Here is a 19,127-nt window from a genome sequence, read left to right on the forward strand (position 1 = left end):
TATACTGGACACAATTCCAGACTCCGTGCTACTACTGAGAAATTTTCGAAAAACCGAAAAAACCCAGTAATACTTTGCCCGACCCGGGAATCGAACCCGAGACCACTTGTCCGGCAGTCGCACTTGCGACCACTCGACCAACGATGCGTCTAACAACGTAGCTATAAAGCCAGCCTTATAGTAAGGGAAAACTACCAAAACTAAGAAATAAAACAACACATGTTAATAAAAATGCATATATCCTTATATTGTAAGCGCCTTACAAGAAATGATTAAAATGACATAACATATATTATATTTACAAATTGTGTGAGTAAAGTAAAATAAAGCGGTCGAGATTGAACGTTGCATTTATAACTTAAACTTGAGCTTTTAAATCATCAATAATATGATAAAAAAAAACTACCATTCCTACCATTGGGTAAAAAATAAATTACCAAAATGTATAAACTACTGAACGGATCATATTGTTATTCTTTTTTATAAAACGTTGTCCCATTCTAGGATTTTCTCCTGTATCGTGGGTGCGTTTACAAACATACAAGTTCACATACACCAACAACAATTTGTTTATGGATCACACTAAGGCCGGCAACACTCTTGTAATGCCTTGTAACGGCAGCCACTGCGTCAACCGAGCAGTAATCACATGGAACTACTTTTTCAACCGAATACTGAAAAGCTACTCAATTTTAAGTTGTACTTAAATATCAGCAATCCCTGTCTTTTATAAAGCATTTATACAGAAATAGTTTTGAGAGCGACTTAAAACTGAGTGGCGTTTGAATATTTGAACATTTGTGTGATCCACAAACAGTAATTCCGTGTCTGTGTGTGATGTGTATGTGAAAGTGTAAAACATACACACGACACACGAGACCAATATTTTCTAAGTTTTCTATCACAAAAAGCCAATTTAAATTACAAATGCAACATTCAATAACAAACCACAAGAACATATAAGTGTACAGAACACAAATCTAGCCAATTCTTCTACGAAAGACAGAGAAAGAAACAAAAAGAACATATTTCTTATTCACTCTCTATAATTAAACTAAAATTCCTTTAATATTATAATGAAACAAATATATAATATATGGATTGGATATGATATTTGATGTGAGGAGAGATCGTAAGAGGTCGGCAAAGGAAGAGACGGATCACCTGTACCCTTAGGCAGTTGTCCCACCAACGGCGAGTGAACGACTAACTATCGGCTATTTTCTCGCTCAAGAAACGTACAATAGATATACTTTCCGTGTAAACAAAAGAGATGCATATACAAACAGTTGATCGCTGACTGTTCACACTGCCGGCGAGTGCTCGCTTCACTTGTTTGTTTTTGTTTTAACTCGTTGCTAGTTCTAGCTCTACTCGTTACTCGTTCATCGTTGCCGGTGGGACAACTGCCTTAGTATGAGTTTGTCCTCTAGTGTTGTGGGTATACATAGGCGGCGCTAATTGCTTACCATCAGAACTTTTAGTACGAGTTTGCTTAACCTTTAAAGTAATCGAAACGAGAGCGCATTCGGCTTTCTTAATTGCCGGTTCGAATAAAATAACCAATCAGAGCACCGAATGCGCTCTCGTTTCGATTTTATTTTAAACGTTAAGCAAACCCGTACTAAAAGTTCTGATGGTAAGCAATCGCGGCCTATGTACACCCACTACACTAGAGGACTTACAAGTGCATTGCTGACCTTTTAGGGATTAAGGATTTGGGTAATGGAAGATTTACAAATATAATATCCAACCCATACAACAGCGATTGCCATTATCTTGGTAGAAACATCTTTTATAAACCTGGCAACACCGACGCATAGACAATAAATAGCATTTTTTTTTATAAATCACAGAGACAATGATGATGTGCATTTTTTTTTTAAATATGAAATACATGGCGAATGCTATGACGTATTATGCTTAGTGCATAATAAAAACTAGAATAGAGTAAAAATTAAAACTATTGAATTCGAAGATATTCAAGATTAGCATGTATTGCACTGCAAATAAGGTACATTTTTATTATAACTCTCGTGAGACATAATAAATTAATTATTATGTTATCGGCTTACTCACGTAATTATTTGACGAGGAACTCGACTAGTTTCAAGCCATGCTAGAGGCTCATATTCATGAGCAGCATTCCGCGACACACGACGCGGCGACTGTCGCTGCTACTGAAACTAGTCGAGTTCCTCGTCAAACAGTTACGTGAGTAAGCTGATATAACATAATAATTAATTTAGTTACATTGTTCTTTGACAAACGCTTTCTTTAGTTTAAAGGCATCGAAAATATCTTCAAACCCAATAAGAGAAATAGGCAACAGCAGAAGTGACTTAAAAACTACGATAATATAAAAATATTGATAGCATTATAACTATTATATTATAAAAAACGTTGCGTTTGTTTGTTTGTCAACGTGCTAGTGGATAACCTGTAACTTTAGTACTAATTTGTTTTATAATAACTATCGTGAGACATAGTAAATTAACTAAAAATCACGGTTTACTCACTGGTACATTAATGGAGAAAAGCTCTACTAGTTTCGAGTCACAGAGGGACTCTTCATCATGAGCAGCGTGCGCAGACGGCGACGTCGAGCAGTCTACTCAACTCAGTCCCTCTGTGACTCGAAACTAGTAGAGCATTTCTCCATTAATGTACGCGATTAAACCGTGATTTTTAGTTAAGTTTCTTTTTTAAACGAAAGCGCACTTGGCGGTTCTATTGTCCGGCTGAAATAAACCAACCAATCAGAGTGCCGAACGCGCTCCCGTTTTGATCTCGTTAAACGTAAAACAAACTTGTACTAGGCCCTTTGAGAAAAACAACTTGAAGTATCACACCGAAGCGACTGAGAATAGAAAGTTGGTAAATATTTTATGAGATCGAAACATAACAATCGCATCGATAGACTCCTTTTTTTAAATAACAGTTAATATTGTCTTTATGGCCGATAAACAAGACATTTAAGGCGTTGAAACAAGCGCTAAATATATAATTATGTAGTTTACCGCTTACCCCTTAAGGTAAGCGTCCACAGGCCCGCATCGCACGCAACGGATTTTAGTTTGCCTTGTATAGAAACTCATACAACTGCGTCCACTGATCCGCATCGTACGGACCGTATCATCGGCAATGCCTACATGCGATGCGTACTGATGACGTCATACGGAATGCGTACGATGCGTGCGATGTTTTGACAAACAAACACACATAACGTTGACGAAGGGAGACGTAGTAGTATTACCATTTATCAAATATTTTATTTATTATCAAATATTACTTGTTTTTTTAGTTTTTATTTTGAAAAAATGTAAGAAAAATACAAAATGTCCGACCTAGAAAACACTACACATTGTTTATTTAATAGTATTCTTTATCCATTACTATCTTTCTTTCTTCCCTCCTTTCCTTACCGACATACAGGCAGTCTCATACTTATTTATATTGGATGAATGTTAATTTAAATTGCACACCCATCTTTTTCCAAGCCTCGGTAAAAGGTACATATGTTAACATTTGTAACATGTTGTAAACAGGGTGTAAACTGAATGCTTCTCTAAAAAAATCTTTTGTTTTTATACTTGACCAGTAAGAAAATCAAAATTTTCAACTAAAAACGTCCACCAATCAATTTACAAACCTCGACAGCGTCTGCTTAACCTTAGCTAACGAATCATCCATTATAAACAGTATTACAATTCTAAAAACTAACACGAAATATTATATATAGATAATTGTGATATAATATATTTAAAAAATACCTATAAACACGCCTTTTTTATGGAATAGGAGGCAAACGAGCAAACGAGTCACCTGATGGTAAGCGATCAGCGCCGCCCATGGACACCCGCAACACCAGAGGAGTCACAAGCGTGTATAATTCAGATTCTTAGATTTTATTACATAGTTCCGAACATATCGAAAAAGTAGTAGTAGAAGCGTGTTAAAACTATATTATTTTTCTATATAATATATGTCACAATTAGCTATATATACTAAAAACAAAACCTGCATTGTATAAATAACAATATCACATTTTAACAAACATATTATAAAGCTGACGTTGGTTTGAACGCACCAATCTCCGAAACTACTGGTTTGAATTTGATAATTTTTCTTCTTACAGTCGGGTGATTCTTCAAAATAATCACAAAAAGTTAAAAGCATCACTTACGATAACTTAAACTATTCTTTAGTGACGATTTTTTATCGAAAACAATTTCTGTTTTTTTAGGGACAAGTCCGCCACAACCTCCCATACCGCTGCAACTCCTGTAAGCCAGGATCTACAGTAGATACAACCATGAAAACCCGAAACCTTAACCCAGTTCTTAGCAATCGAAAAAAATTGCTAAGGACTGGTTTAAGTAACCATTAAATGACTCTGAGTGTGGCAGAAAGACTTAAATAAAAGTTAAAGTTTTTTTGAAGAAACACCCGTTGCATTATAAGTTTTTAAACTGACATGGTCACTAACACTAGAATTGGAATTTAAAACGGGATATTTACCATGTATTTCGGTACTGTTGCAAGCGCCATGATCATGGATAAACTGTTTATCCGTGATCATGGAATATATACTCATATTGAAAAACGTGGTAAATATCCCGTTTTAAGTTCCAATTCTAGATCCGTTGCATTTATCGTGGAAGGCTGTCGATAGGAGCCGAGCAGTGGGAGTAGCTAGTACAATATAGAAGTATACAGTAATATGTCTGTAATGTATATATTTTATTTACTTGCAGCGTTCGAGCCTCAGTCTTGAGCTTTAGTTGATTACAATCAGTCTGGGCGGAAGGATGCCACGTTTGCTCAGCCACATTCTGGAAATAAAAGAGAAAAAAACATTTTAACATGATATAAGGTCGCAGAAATCCAGATAATTCTTTTTTTTATGTTAAATGGGCCGACGTTTGGCCGCTATCTCGCCTAATGGTAATTGATGATGCGGCCTACGATGGAGCACGTCTGCCCATAAGCAACCTATTCACTCGGGCTTTGAAGACACCCAGGTTATACCCATCAGGAAACACAGACTCCGGCAATTCTATTGATTCTGCGGACTACCGGGGCTCCGGCTCGAAAAGCAGGAGTAGGAACGGGATGGTTTTTAGTCAATAAGAGTCTGACACTCCCTCTCGCCTCGCCCATTGCGGGAGAAGTCATTGGATGATTTTTCCCCCTTAAAAAGGTATCCAAATGACGGTTTCCAATCCAACTTGGCGAAGTATAGTCATTGAGAACTATAGGAGGCAGAGGAAAATGTTGTTAATGTTAAACGGTTTTAATTGACTCATATTGTATGGTCATCAAGATTAAGAGTGTGTACCAAATATCAGATCGATCTGTTGTCAGGAAGGGGGATAAATTCCAATAATAATATTTGACCCAAACAAACAGTTTAAACTAAATAAAACCGTTTAATAAAAATGGTTTCTTTGTGCACAACTGATCCGGGTTATTGGTAGACCAAAGTCAAAATTATTTATTTCAATTAGACCTTTTTTTCAGTGGGGAATATCATCAGACTCTTACTGACTAAAAACCACCCGTTCCTACTTCTTGCTTTTCGAACCAGAGCCCCGGTAAACCCGCTAGGTAGTCCGCAGATCAGTCGCTAATTATGTAATAAGTGATGTACTCACCCGATCCCAGCGCCGAGCAGTAGTGAGACGACGTTGGTGAGCAGCACGGCGGCGATGGCGCCCCGACTGAACAGGCAGGAACGACGGACGGACAGGCAGTGGCCCTGCAATATTTATATATATTATATTATATAATGTAAGTGTGGGAGAGCCATGCTTCCGCACGAATGGGCCGGCTCGACCGGAGTGATACCACGGCCGAGCAGTAAACCGACGTAAAACAACGCTTGCGTTGTGTGAGTGAGGTTACCGGAGGCCCATTTACTCCCCTTCAAAATCTCCCCATCAACCCTTAAATTCCTAACCCCCAAAATGCCGGCGACGCACTTGTAACGCCTCTGGTGTTTCAAGTGTCCATGGGCGGCGGCGATTGCTTACCATCAGGTGATACGTCAGCTCGTTTACCGGTTTATTAAATAAAAATCATAACAACACACAGATGACATGCAACAAAACACTTGACATCCTCTACGGAGCATCTTCAGGAGTTGTTGACTCGGCGGCTCCCGCATTCTCCCGAGTCGACAACTCCTTTAAGTATTTTGTTGCGTTCTAGTGGTCAAACTTTGTTTTTTTTTTTATGGAATAGGTGGCAAACGAGCAAACGAGTCACCTGATGGTGAGCGATCAGCACCGCCCATGGTCACTCGCAACACCAGAGGAGTCACAGATGCGTTGCCGGCTTTTTAAAAAGGAGTATGCTCTTTTCTTGAAGGTTTGAAGGTCGTATCGGTTCGGAAATACCGCCGACGACAGCTCATTCCACAGTTTTGCTGTGCGAGGCAGAAAGTTTCGTGAGAAGCGCACAGTTGTGGCCTGCCAACCATCTATATATATGATGATCATCTTTGTGTATTAGTTATATATTTCTTCTCAAAATTTTCTACCAGATACAGTCTTGGAGTGAAGTTCCCACATACCTGTTGCGTGGGTTGCTGGTCTAGCACCTCGATGGAGGAGGTGGCTGATGGTGGACCGCGCGCACTCGTCGTCGGGTGCTTAAACCGCCAGTCCCTGGGAGAAAAAGAGAGAAGATTTGTTAACACATTGAACGCCGTGGTGGTCACCGGTGACCGACGTTAGCAGAGGATTTGTCTTCAACAGTTTTCTATTGGCAGTCAAAGACGTGCATAATGATTTATTATGACTGCACAGTTGGCGTGGTGATGATGATGAAATGAAACCACACTGAAATAAACCGCAATAGATAAGTAAGAAATAATTAGGAGGTCCCCAACGCGACGTATTTTTTTTTCATGTCGGGGGGTTTTTTGGCGTTGATAAGTCTGCGTTTGGTCACCAACCCGCTTACTGCCAGAACGGCGAAGCGAAGATGTGTGATCTTTGTTGTGTGTTGCACAAATTGTTGTTTCAAGTCTGGTTGTCATGAGCATGTGAACTTGTATGTTAGTAAACGCAACTCCTGTGCACCAGGATCTACAGTAGATACAACCATGCAAACACCGAAACACTGAAGTCCAACGTCCCAGGGACATGAATGACTGTCTTGGATCCCGCAACGAAATAAATCAGAAGATATTATTAGAGAAGAAGAAAAAGAAAACGATAGTTTCCACTTCCCTCGGTGAATTTAATGCAGGAGACAGAATGACTTAAGCCTAAAGGCGAGTGTAAGTCCCTCTAAAGGTTTATGAGGCTGGAATGAAATAAGAACATGGAACAGCTACTCACTTGGGTGGAAGCTGGTCTGGCCTACTGCTCCACTCCCAGACCCAGTCGTTGGAGTCTTCCTGGAAACATAAATGTCACATATTAACAAGGATATACTTCTGAACAGTGAAGGAATGGCATTTTTTTAATAAGGCCTCTGGTGTTTCAGGTATCCATGGGCGGGCAGGTGATCCGTCTGTTCGTTTACCGACTAATGCAAAAAAAAATACATCAGCGATAAGACGTAAGTTTTAAATAAGAGTTCAATAGTTAAAATTCCATTCTAATGGGAAGACAAAACATTTTTTTCTTTAACGACCGTACGTATCACCTGATGGTGTAAGCAAATGTCCTAACTAATTAAAATTCCTTGATGGCCGTTTTTAGTCAACCCTAAGCTGTCACTAACTAAAAGTCACTTTAAGTTAGTGACAGCTTAGGGGTGAATTAAAATGGCCATAAAGGAATTTTGCATGACGTGGCAACTACACTAACGCCTTTTTATTAAGGGTGGAAAATCATCCAATGACTTCTCCCGCCTTGGGTGAGACGAGAGGGAGTGTCAGACTCTTACTGACTAAAAACCACCCCGTTCTTACTCCTGCTTTTCGAGCTGGAGCCCCGGTAGGTACCTAATACGCAAGTTAAGAAAGAGATCGGGATGAAATTTGGAACAGGGTGATATGATGGTCTTCATTAACCCATAGACCAATTTTCATCCCACGGGAACGCGGACGAAGATACCAGAAGCAAGTTACCAATAAAAAAAGAAATACTCACTCTCCAATGGTTGATGTATACTCCTTTCATTTCGTCTTCGGTAGAAGGCTCCAGGTTTGGACTGTTGGGTGGTGATTTGGGGCTGCAATTAAACAGAAAGAGGTTTTTAATAATGAGGTCAAAAAATAACTTTTCGATTTCGATATTGAAGGTCGAAAGTCACGCTGATGTTGCGGGTGTCCATGGATCACCTGATGGTAAGTAATCGCCGCTGCCCATGGACACCCGAAACACCTGAAGCGTTACAAGTGCGTTGCCGGCTTTTGGGGATTAGGAATTTAAAGATTGGGAAGAGGGGTAATTGGGCCTCCTGTAACCACAATTCATACAACTAAACACAACGCAAGCGTTGTTTCACGTCGGTTTTTTGTAAGGCCGTGGTATCACTCCGGTCGAGCCGGCCCAGCAGTGCCGAAGCCTGACTCTACCACAGTTTAGTACATAAACCGACTTAAAAATGTAGGTTACAGTCAGTTTTTGTTAAACGTAGTTTATGGAAATATATAAATATAACAACAATAAGAACAATAAGATCGTTAATTTTATCGTATGAAAATCGATTCAACCAATCACGACATAATCGTGGACAGTTATACGCATCGCACGCAATGGATTTTATTTTGCCTTCTATAGAAACTCATACAACTGCGTCCACTGATCCGCATCGTACGGACCGCAACATCAGCAATGCTTACATGCGATGCGTACTGATGATGTCATACGTAATGGGTGCGATGCAGGCCTGTGGACGCTTAGCTTAAAAAGGCTTTAAAATAATAACTTGTAGACATCTACAACAACGTTATATTATTATTAATAATCTACTTTATAAACAACAACACAATAAAAACAAGTTAAAAACGAGTCTAGATACAATCAGACCCTAGTGTTTCAGCCTTGAGCACCAATCATAATAATATAACAAAATAAAGAAGAAAAACAAAAGAATTACACGGGATATTTCGCAAAATTACCGACAACTCTTTCGCACGTTCATCAACACTGCAATTAATTAAAACTAAAATGCTTAGAGTAATCATAATTACTAGTATACTTTATTGTTGCGAAAAAAAAAAATAAGAATTCTTTTTTTTTGTAATTAAGATCGTTATTATGTCTACGTTTGTCCACTATCTCGACTGGTTGTAAGCAATAATGACCTTTTTTGAGGGGTGAAAAGCATCCAATGACTTCTCCCGCCTTGGGCGAGGCGAGAGGGAGTGTCAGACTCTTACTGACTAATAAAGAACACGTTCATACTTCTGCTTTAAGAGCCGGAGCCCCAGTAACCCGCTAGGTAGTCCGCAGCTTCGAGTGATGATGCGGCCTACATAAGCAACAAGTATGTTTGTGAGCGATAATGTCGCGTTTGGATGAACTGATTTTGATGAGGTTTTCAGCATAGCATTTGTAAGACGTAGGAGAAGGTTTTAGGCTAATATCAAACCTAAATAAAATGGAGGCGGTAAAGAAAATTGAAGGCGGTTCTGCTTTTTTTTAAATTACTTTTTTATATGATGTGATGTAACATCACGTCAGTTTCTGTACCCTTAGTAAGTTCAGTTTATTCGATTTGACTGATCAGAGCTTTGAACGCGCTCTTCTTTCGATTACCTTAACCGTAAAGCAAACTCATACTAAGGGCACTGTAAGCCCAAATGTTTTTGTTCGAAACTGTACACCTCTAAGATGGCCCCATTTATACCAAATCAGTATTTGATCCCAGAAAAACTGAGAGGAACTATTCTGGATACCGTTCACGGCATAATATGGTGTCCAACTGCCCATCAATGAAAGGGAAACGTCCAATTACACATATCGGCGGAATGCAATCATATGTCATTGTTACTACGACTCCCAACCTATTTAACCAATCGATTCTCATCGGGAATTGGGGCAGATGTCGGTCATTATATCTGATCTTTTGTTTTTTATTATGGAAAAAATGACAAATACTTATCCAATCTTCCCAATCCCCGATTCCCGAACAACAACCCTTAAATTCCCAACCCCCAAAAATGCCAGCAACGCACTTGTAACGCCTTGTAAAAAAAAAACGAGCAAACGAGTCACCTGATGATAAGCGATCAGCGCCGCCCATGGACACCCGCAACACCAGAAGAGTCATAGGTGCTTTGCCGGCCTTTTAAAAAGGAGTAAGCTCTTTTCTTGAAGGTTTGAAGGTCGTATCGGTTCGGAAATACCGCCGACGACAGCTCATTCCCTAGTTTTGCTGTGCGAGGCAGAAACCGCAGAAAGTTTCGCGAGAAGCGCACAGTTGTGGCCTGCCAACCATCTATATGATGGGGATGGAAGTGCTGTCACTGCCAACGTATTAAACCAATCGATTCTCATCGGGAATTAGGACAGATGTCCGACATTATAACTGATACAGTCAATTTCCAACTTTTTCACTTTCGTTATAAAGTTAAAATTGTATTGAGTAAAAGTTTAGGGGGACCTTGACGGCAGCGTATAAGACATTAATCATCACTCACCACCCCTATTTGTACGCGTGTATCGTAAAAACTATGGGACTACACATTTAACAGAGACAGGGCAGCAACGCTGTGTGATAAACCTGAACCTTTTTTTGTGGTATAAGCCGGTAAACGAGCAGACAGATCACCTGATAGTAAACAAAGTCAAAGGATCTATGTCAATTAATCCTAAATTAGGCTCTTATGAAACGTTAATTTGAATTGTTCGTCTGTCTGTCTGTCAGTTAAGCTAGGTGCTTGCAATCGCCGCCCTCCATGTACACCAGAGGCGTTACAAGTGCGTTGCCGACTTTTTCGGGGTTAGGAATTTAGGGATTATTGGGGAATAGGGGATTGGGAAGATTGGAAAGGGGTAGTAATTGGGCCTCCGGTAACCTCACTCACACAACAAGCGTTGTTTCACGTCGTTGTACTGTGAGGCCGAGGTATCACTCCGATCGAGCCGGCCCATTCATGCAGGACCGTTTTATACTGCGATCTACAACCCTGCCTGCGGAGATCATGTCAAACTCTCTTATGCAGAGGAGGCTCAGGTAAATAATTTTAAACGCAATATGCATTCCCTCCTATCGTACCTTTTTCAGTATGATTCACACATGACTAAGTAGATGCTACACATATCACGTTACTTGCGGTTAGCAGGCGCCAGACAGGCTTTGTAGGGGGTTTGTTTGCTTTCTACACATACATACATACGATTGTATGAAACTTAACACGCAAGCGACACTCAAGTTAGATTTTAATTCTATGTGTTGGGGCGGGAAGAGACCGGATAGGTCACCTGATGGTAAGCAACCTAAGGACTACATTATTTTCCTTTAATTGGGGGCAAACGATGTCACGTATCACCTGATGGCAAGGAATAGCCGCCGCCCAGACACTTAAAACACCGGAGGCGTTGGCGACTGGCGACAAGTGCGTTGCCGGCCTTTTTGGGGTTAGGAATTTAAGGGTGGTTTTGGAATCGGGGATTGGGATTAGTTATTGGGCTTCCGATAACCTCACTCACACAACGCAAGCGTTGTTACACGTGTCGAGCCGGCCCAGCAGTGCCGAAGCATGGCTCTCCCACACTTAAAACAATTAGAAATGATTTCGTTCGACGTATAGCAAATTCGTACTAAGGATATAGAGCGCGCTAGCCAATTTCTGTCTTGGTATATGTGATAACAAATCGCATTACCCTCAGCTATCACCGTGCACTCTACACCATTGTGTATTAACTCGAACTCGTTTGTTTACCGACAAACCGTGGCTATTTATAAACTTGTATCGTAATCTAGGAACCTGAATAACCGGTGTGTGCTGTGGAAAACTGTGCTAGTGATTCTCTTTACTGCCTGTCTAGGTTTTATACAACATATTTAGGCTGTTTTTCCATCAGATATGTGCTACGTAGTGTGGCGACACCTGACAAGTGACGAAGCAATCATGCTAGCTAAGGAGGTGGGGCGCGTGAGAGAACGAACCTCGTAACGTAAATTCGTGTCTACGGACGGCGAGCAAGGGTAGCTCGCCTCCGGACCAGAACCAGACCCGACGTCTCAAAGAGCCATCAAACAACCACAGATGTGCTGATGCCTGATCCGGACCTAGCGAGTATGATTATGACACTCCTTCTCGCCTCGCTCAATGTGGGAGAAGTCATCGGATGATATCTCTCCAAAAAAAAAGTTTACTGAGTGATTATTCCGCTCTTAAAAAAAAACACGTCTCGCTTTGCAGCACTTGTACTCAAAGATACCGGACATAACTCCGTCTTATCTTTGCAAAAAAAAGCCACTTTCTAATACCACAGCACATTATAAAAGTAATGTATGCAAAATGCATGCCATGCAACGTCGGTGCGTGCGTCAGCTATTTGTCAAGCACACGTCCTCATTACAGGGCTTCTCTGCACACGACAGTTAATAGTAATTAACTTTGTATAATCTCCACGATTGTTAGGTTAGAGATTGTAAAACATTTTTTTTAAAAAGAGTAACGAGAGACTGCCTCGTTGTTCGAGTGGTCGCAAGTGCGACTGCCGAACAAGGGGTCTCGGGTTCGATTCCCGGGTCGGGCAAAGTATTACTGGGCTTTTTTTCGGATTTTCGAAAATTTCTCGGTAGTAGCACGGAGTCTGGAATTGTGTCCAGGATATGGCAATAAGCTCACCCCCTATTACATGGGACTTATAACACAAATGGTGAAAAGTGTGTGTACATTGTATAGCGGCATTACGTGCCGTAATGTGCACCTCTGCCTACCCCTTCGGGGATAAAAGGCGTGACGTTATGTATGTATGTATGTAATAACGAATGGAGTTTCTTGCTCGTTCTTCTCCATTCGAAGCTACACTTTGAAACGAGCGCCTAGCTTCACTGACAGACAGACTGGCGGACAATTCAATTTGACGTTTCAAAAGTGCCTAATTTAGGATTATTTGAAATAAATGTTTTGACTTTGACTTTGTAGTTTAAAACAGTTCAGGTTTATCAGAGAGCGCTGCTGCACGGTCTCTGATAAATGTGGTCTCGTATGACACCCGCCTATAGACCCGGAGCTGCGGACTACCTAGCAGGTTACCGGGGCTCCGGTTCGAAAAGCAGGAGTAGGAACGGGGTGGTGTTTAGTCAGTAAGAGTCTGACACTCCCTCTAGCATCACCCAATGCAACACTTTGTGTGATCCACAAATTGTTGTTTCGGGTCTGGTTGTCATGTGTATGTGAACTTGTATGTTTGTAAACGCACCCACGACACAGGAGAAAATCCTAGTGTAGGGGAACGATTATTTGAGAAAAAAGAGGCGGGAGAAGACATTGGATGATTTTCCACTTTAAAAAAAATGGGATAGTGACGATTGTATTCCATTCTGTATGTTGTCAGCACACGGCACGGTGTAGTGCGTGTCATCAGTCACTGCCTCTGATTGGTTGATTCATTAGAGCAGGCCAATCAGACTTAGTATGAGTTTGCTTTACGTTTAAAGAGCGCGTTCGACGCTCTGATTGGTTGGTTTATTCGAGCCGACCAATCAGAACACCGAACACGCTCTCGTTTCGATTACTTTAAACGTAAAAACAAACTAGTACTAGGCCCTCAGAACGTCCTCATTTCGGGGCTTCGTTGCAACTATTGTAATTAACTTTGCAGTTACTAGAATCGATAAGGGGCTAACTAGAACTACTTTATTTAATGCATGTGGCATTTTAAACACTAATAATAATAAAACTGACGTGTGTGATATTTTTCTCCGAATCTCTCACGTGGAAACGAGTACAATGTTTTTTTTTAATAATAATTTTATGGTATAAGCCGGTAAACCAACAGTAAACACAACACTTGCTGGTAAGCAATCGCCGCCGCCCGTGGACACCCGAAACACCAGAGGCGTTACAAGTGCGTTGCCTTTTGGGTGTTAGCAATTTAAGGGTTGTTGGGAAATCAGGGATTGCGAAGATTGGGACTTGGGACTCAACGAAACACAACACAGCGTAGTTTAATGTCGGTTTTCTGTGAGGACCTCCGGCCTATTCATGCCGAAGCATGACTCTCCCACACTTAAGCATGTATAAATAATCGGAAAGGTTCTCCAAAAATTTGGTCTTGAACTATGTTCAGCAGTGGACGTCTTAGGGCTAATATGACAATAATGCCAACGTTTTGGGGAGAAGATAGAGGCTCCAGTATCCTCACCATATGCCTTTTTTGGTGGAGGGAAAATCATCCAATGACTTCTTCCACCTTGGGCGAGGCGAAAGGGAGTGTCAAACTCTTACTGACTAAAAACCAACCCCGTTCCTTCTCCTGCATTTAGAGCCGGATCCCCGGTAAACCCGCTAGGTAGTCCGCAGCTCCGGATCACCAAATGCTTAGAGCACCAAGCAGCAGACCAAAAGCTTAAAGAGGTACTTTAAAAGTATCATCTTCCCTCCGCCCCCGATATCTCACCTGCCTTTTACGCTGGAGGCCCTAGAGTGCCTCACGGAGGAGTCCCGGCTCTCCCTCTGCGCCTCACGCAACAGTCTGATGTACTCATTCTCCACGGCGGCCAGGCCACCGCCGTTGTTGAGTTCCACCCATGATTCTGGAATAGAAGAGAAGAGGGGTTATAGTGGAGAAAAGAAAAATAAACAATCGTGTGACATACTATTTATAATACCAAAATGAGTCAAGTTTTCCTTCCTGACGCTATAACTCCAGAACGCAAGAACCGATTTCCACGGTTTTGCATTCGTTGGAAAGGTCTCGGACTCCGTGAGGTTTATAGCAAAGAAAATTCAGGAAAAAATCAAGAGAAAAACAGGAAAATAGGCAAAAATCATTGGCAGCGAAATGGAGTTCGCTATTAACTAAAAATAAAAAGAGACAGGCATTCCCAGACTCGCCCAAAGATGCCTGAAATAAACTGAACCAAAAGAGGATTTGCTGGATAGTCCAGAAATTGACTGGCCCTAACCTAACCAAACAAATGGCTTATTGTTTTCGGACAGATTGCCATAGTGCAAAAAAAAAAAACACAGTTTCAGCAGCCCACCCAGTAGGCTGCGCGAAAAAAATTCTTCCAAACCTACCAACCTAATAATAGAAGTACGCTGTAAGTTTCGGTACTCAGCCACGCTAAAGGTAAGCGTCCACAGGCCCGCATCGTACGCATTCCGTATGACGTCATCAGTACGCATCGCATGTAGGCATTGCTGATGATGCGGTCCGTACGATGCTGACCTGTGGACGCGTACCTTAAATGTGATTTTTTACATTAAACGTGTAATATTAAGTTATTCATTACTATCAACCCGACCGACCCACGAGCGCGTCACGCCTTCTCATCACATCATAGATGTATCAAAGTCTACCAATTATCTAAAGGTCCATATGTCAAAGGAGAAATTTCTCTCAATCTTATCTCGTTAACTCGTAATCCAATGACATAAGGCTCAATATTGACCTTATAACGGTGATTCATTTGGTCAATCAGTGTAAAGGTACGGTTTTCCACCAGGGATGTGCTATGCCACGTTGCTGTGGATGCGTTTGGCTTCCACTAATTTCATTCATTGGTACACATAGCTTAACACTAGTGGAAACGGACTCAGTTAAACTATGCTTTTTATACGTAAAGATGCGTGCTAGGATGGTTTCCTAGTATCAATACATTACATACTCGAGCTGCGCATCTTCCTCGCATAGCTTAGTATCAGTGGAAACGGTCACATAGTTTCACAGCTTAGCTATTACATCTTCGTAGCATAGTTTGAAGATAGTTATGATTGTAGTTCTGTTTTACATGAACTAATAGAACTGTTTTTGCCGTGTAGTGATGATGACGACAGAATGGAATACATTTTATCACCATAATACTAAACCCGCGGGTGTCGTATACCCGACTAAGGCACTATGCATTGACAGAAAACAGCAGTGGTCTCTGATAAACCTGAACCTTTCACACTGCGATCTCCAACCCGCCTGCCTGCGGAGATTATGGCAAACTCTCTTATGTAGAGGAATCTCATAGTCCAGCAGTGGACTGCTTATGATTCTTGATGATACAATTCAAGGCGTGTTAAAGTAAACTTGTTATATAACAACAGGATATAATAAAAAACCTAAAAAAAATGGCGGTCGTCTATTGTTTGTGCCACACAACGGATGCGACGGACACGCTACAGATAATTATAGAGTAGCCGACATAACAGATTGTGTGTGCGATCAAAATATTCACAGACTTAATTATAATAGCTAGTTTGAGGTAGGATTGCACTCAAATAAATACGAGATATTTAGTTATATCTAAGTCTCGCGGCAAGTGAAATCCAGTGGAAACCCAATCTGCTCCCATCCCTAATCTCCTATCTAATGACTTTTCTCACCTTGGGCGAGGCGAGAGGGAGTGTCAGACTCTTTACTGACTAAAAACTACCCCTTTCCTACTTCTGCTTTTCGAGCCGGAGCCCCGGTAAACGCGCTAGGCAGTCCATAGCTCTGGATTTTTTTTTAGATTGTCATCATCACACCGTCCATAAAAGACACATTATAAAACTGTCCCCTTTCTTCAATCCGTTTGGAACACCAGACATTCAATTACCCGTGACATTGACAGGTCAACGCCCCGCAATATCAGTCTGCTACTTATCATGATAAGACTCTTATCACGAACATCTGTTTATATGTAGCACAAGTGTGCAAAGATAGGGCGAAGAAAGTATTGCTATATATACGTATAGGGAAAGTTGAAAATTAAAGTCAAAGTATTTGTTTTGAAATTTTATCAGTATATGATATGGGTTATATCTGAATACTATGTAGGTAAGTAAAGATATATGAACAGCCTAATATTCTTGGTCTGCGGACTGCGAGGAAGGGTAGCTCGGCATCTGACCAGAACCAGACCTGTGCGCGTGGCGTTCAAAGAGCCATCAGACCACTATAAATGGGGCCCAGCAGGTCTGACTGCCTAGCGGGTTACCGGGGCTCCAGCTCGAAAAGCAGGAATAGGAACGGGGTGGTTTTTAGTCAGTAAGAGTCTGACACTCCCTTTCGTCTCGCCCAAGGCGGGATAAGTTATTGGATGATTTTCCCTCTGTAAAAAGCACTATGAGAAAATATTTAGAAATTCATGGAAAAATTACGTTATTTTTATGCACTTAAGATAGTACCTATATGAAACTTTTTCCTGAAACAAAGTAATACTCGTGATACACAGCGCTTTCAGTGACTCACAGCCTCACCGAAATACGCCACAGTCTTTGTTTGTCCAAGTTCAACGCACTGAATTAGCGTGTGTATGTAAAATGTTCTAATGTACAGGTTTTTTAGTGGTTTCCAGATGATAATGGCTATTGTTGAGATTATATTTGGATGTTAGATCACTGGTGTAGTTGTTTTTCTCGTGAAGCTAGTACAAAGAGGAGATGCCTTAATGTTATTTTGTATTGTGACGCAAAATCTCGGCCCATTGTTTAAGGGGAATATCATTCAATGACTTCTGCCGCGAGCGTCAGACTCTTACTGATTAAAAACCACCCCGTTTCTACTCCTGCTTTGAGCCAGAGCTTCGGTAAGGCCGCTAGGCAGTCCGCATTGTGCTCTTTTTTATTATGCGGAGAAGCCGGTAAACGAACAGACGTATTACTTGAAACACCAGAGGCGTTAAAAGGCCGGCCTTTTGGGGGTTAGGAATTTAAGGGTTGTTGGGGAATCGGGGATTGGGTGTAATTGGCCGGTAACCTCACTCTCGCAATGAAACATAACGCAAGCGTTGTTTCACGTCGGTTTTCTGTGAGGCCGTGGTATAACTCTGGTTGGGCCGGCCCATTCGTGCTTCAGCATAGCTGTCCCACACTTAACTCCTCGTCAAACAGTTACGGGAGTAAGCCGTTTAATAATTAATCCTCATTATCTATTTAATAAGCCCAGGAGGATGAATGACAGCACTTAAAGACCTTCCTATACCTTAAACAGTAGAGGAATAGAGACTAAAAACTCGAAGCTAGTTAATATTCAATGCGAGTATACGCGTTCAATTGCCGGAAACAGACAACTATTAGAGTATGGAGCGAGGATATAAGCGAGATATTTTGTCATGTTACTAGTGTGTTTGTAGTTTTGATAACACATAGTATGCCGCGCCATGAGGCGACGATTGAGGATAATAGTTTTTTTATGGTATAAGCCGGTAAACGAACAGAAGGATCGCCTAATGGGAAGCAATCGCTCCCGTTCATGGACACACGAAACGCCGCCCATGGACATCCGAAACACCAGGAGGCCTACTCTAATTCAACGAAAAACGAAGTTTCGTCCGAAACTTCGCAGATATACTACAATAACATTTATTGCGAACTTTCGTGAACAAAAATGAACGAATGAAATGAAGATAAATAAATAGGTTTTGATTTGAAATTAAAAATAAAACGTTATTTTAAGTAATTTCAATAAAACCTACGGCCGAAGATTAAACGAAACTTCGCATTCGAGAACCGGAGTAGCCCTACAGATGCGTTACAAGTGCGTTGCTGGCCTTTCGGAGGTTAGGAATGGCTGTTGCTTGAGCTGTTGGGGTTGAAAGATTGGGAACGGGTGTAATCGGGCCTCCGGTAACCTCACTCACACAACGAAACATAACTGAAGCATTTTTTCACGTCAGTTTTCTATCAGGCGACCCATTCGTACCAAAGCATGGCTCTCCCTAAACCAAATATCAGACCGATCTGTCGTCAGGAAGGGGGTGGTATATCAATTACTAAAGACCCAAACAAACAAACAGGGACAAACTAAATAAAACAGTTTAAAAACACAAATGACCTGTTGGTGACTGGTAAATAATATTACTATTGCTATCAAAAGCTGTCGTTTCCTCGTGGCATGTCACATCGGTTTCGTCGCTAGGCAACGGTGATAACAGGCTATTTTAAGGTTCGTAATCTCGTACATTGACTTTGGTCAAAGCAAACGTATTGTACGATTTATTCTATGTATTTAGAAACAAACGATTCAACTGTAGATATTTTTAATTAGTTACTAGCTTCCGCCCGC

At 41.1% G+C, this 19,127-nt stretch overlaps 1 protein-coding gene across 2 annotated transcripts in view; it reads right to left on the reverse strand.

Moving 5' to 3' along the window:
• Positions 1–222: 222 nt before the first annotated feature.
• The window catches only part of LOC126911830 (BCL2/adenovirus E1B 19 kDa protein-interacting protein 3-like), a 50,208-nt gene continuing 31,303 nt past the window's right edge, over positions 223–19,127 (reverse strand). For both annotated transcript variants that reach the window (XM_050700787.1, XM_050700786.1), the window contains exons 2-7: positions 14,544–14,679; positions 8,109–8,190; positions 7,350–7,408; positions 6,578–6,671; positions 5,658–5,761; positions 223–4,835 (exon numbers count right to left, since the gene is read on the reverse strand). In XM_050700787.1, coding sequence (XP_050556744.1) covers positions 4,781–4,835; positions 5,658–5,761; positions 6,578–6,671; positions 7,350–7,408; positions 8,109–8,190; positions 14,544–14,679 — 530 coding nt within the window. In that variant the 3' untranslated portion in view covers positions 223–4,780. The remainder of the gene's footprint in view (positions 4,836–5,657; positions 5,762–6,577; positions 6,672–7,349; positions 7,409–8,108; positions 8,191–14,543; positions 14,680–19,127) is intronic.

This window comes from Spodoptera frugiperda, chromosome 19 (assembly GCF_023101765.2).
Source record: "Spodoptera frugiperda isolate SF20-4 chromosome 19, AGI-APGP_CSIRO_Sfru_2.0, whole genome shotgun sequence".
Classification (NCBI taxonomy): domain Eukaryota; kingdom Metazoa; phylum Arthropoda; class Insecta; order Lepidoptera; family Noctuidae; genus Spodoptera; species Spodoptera frugiperda.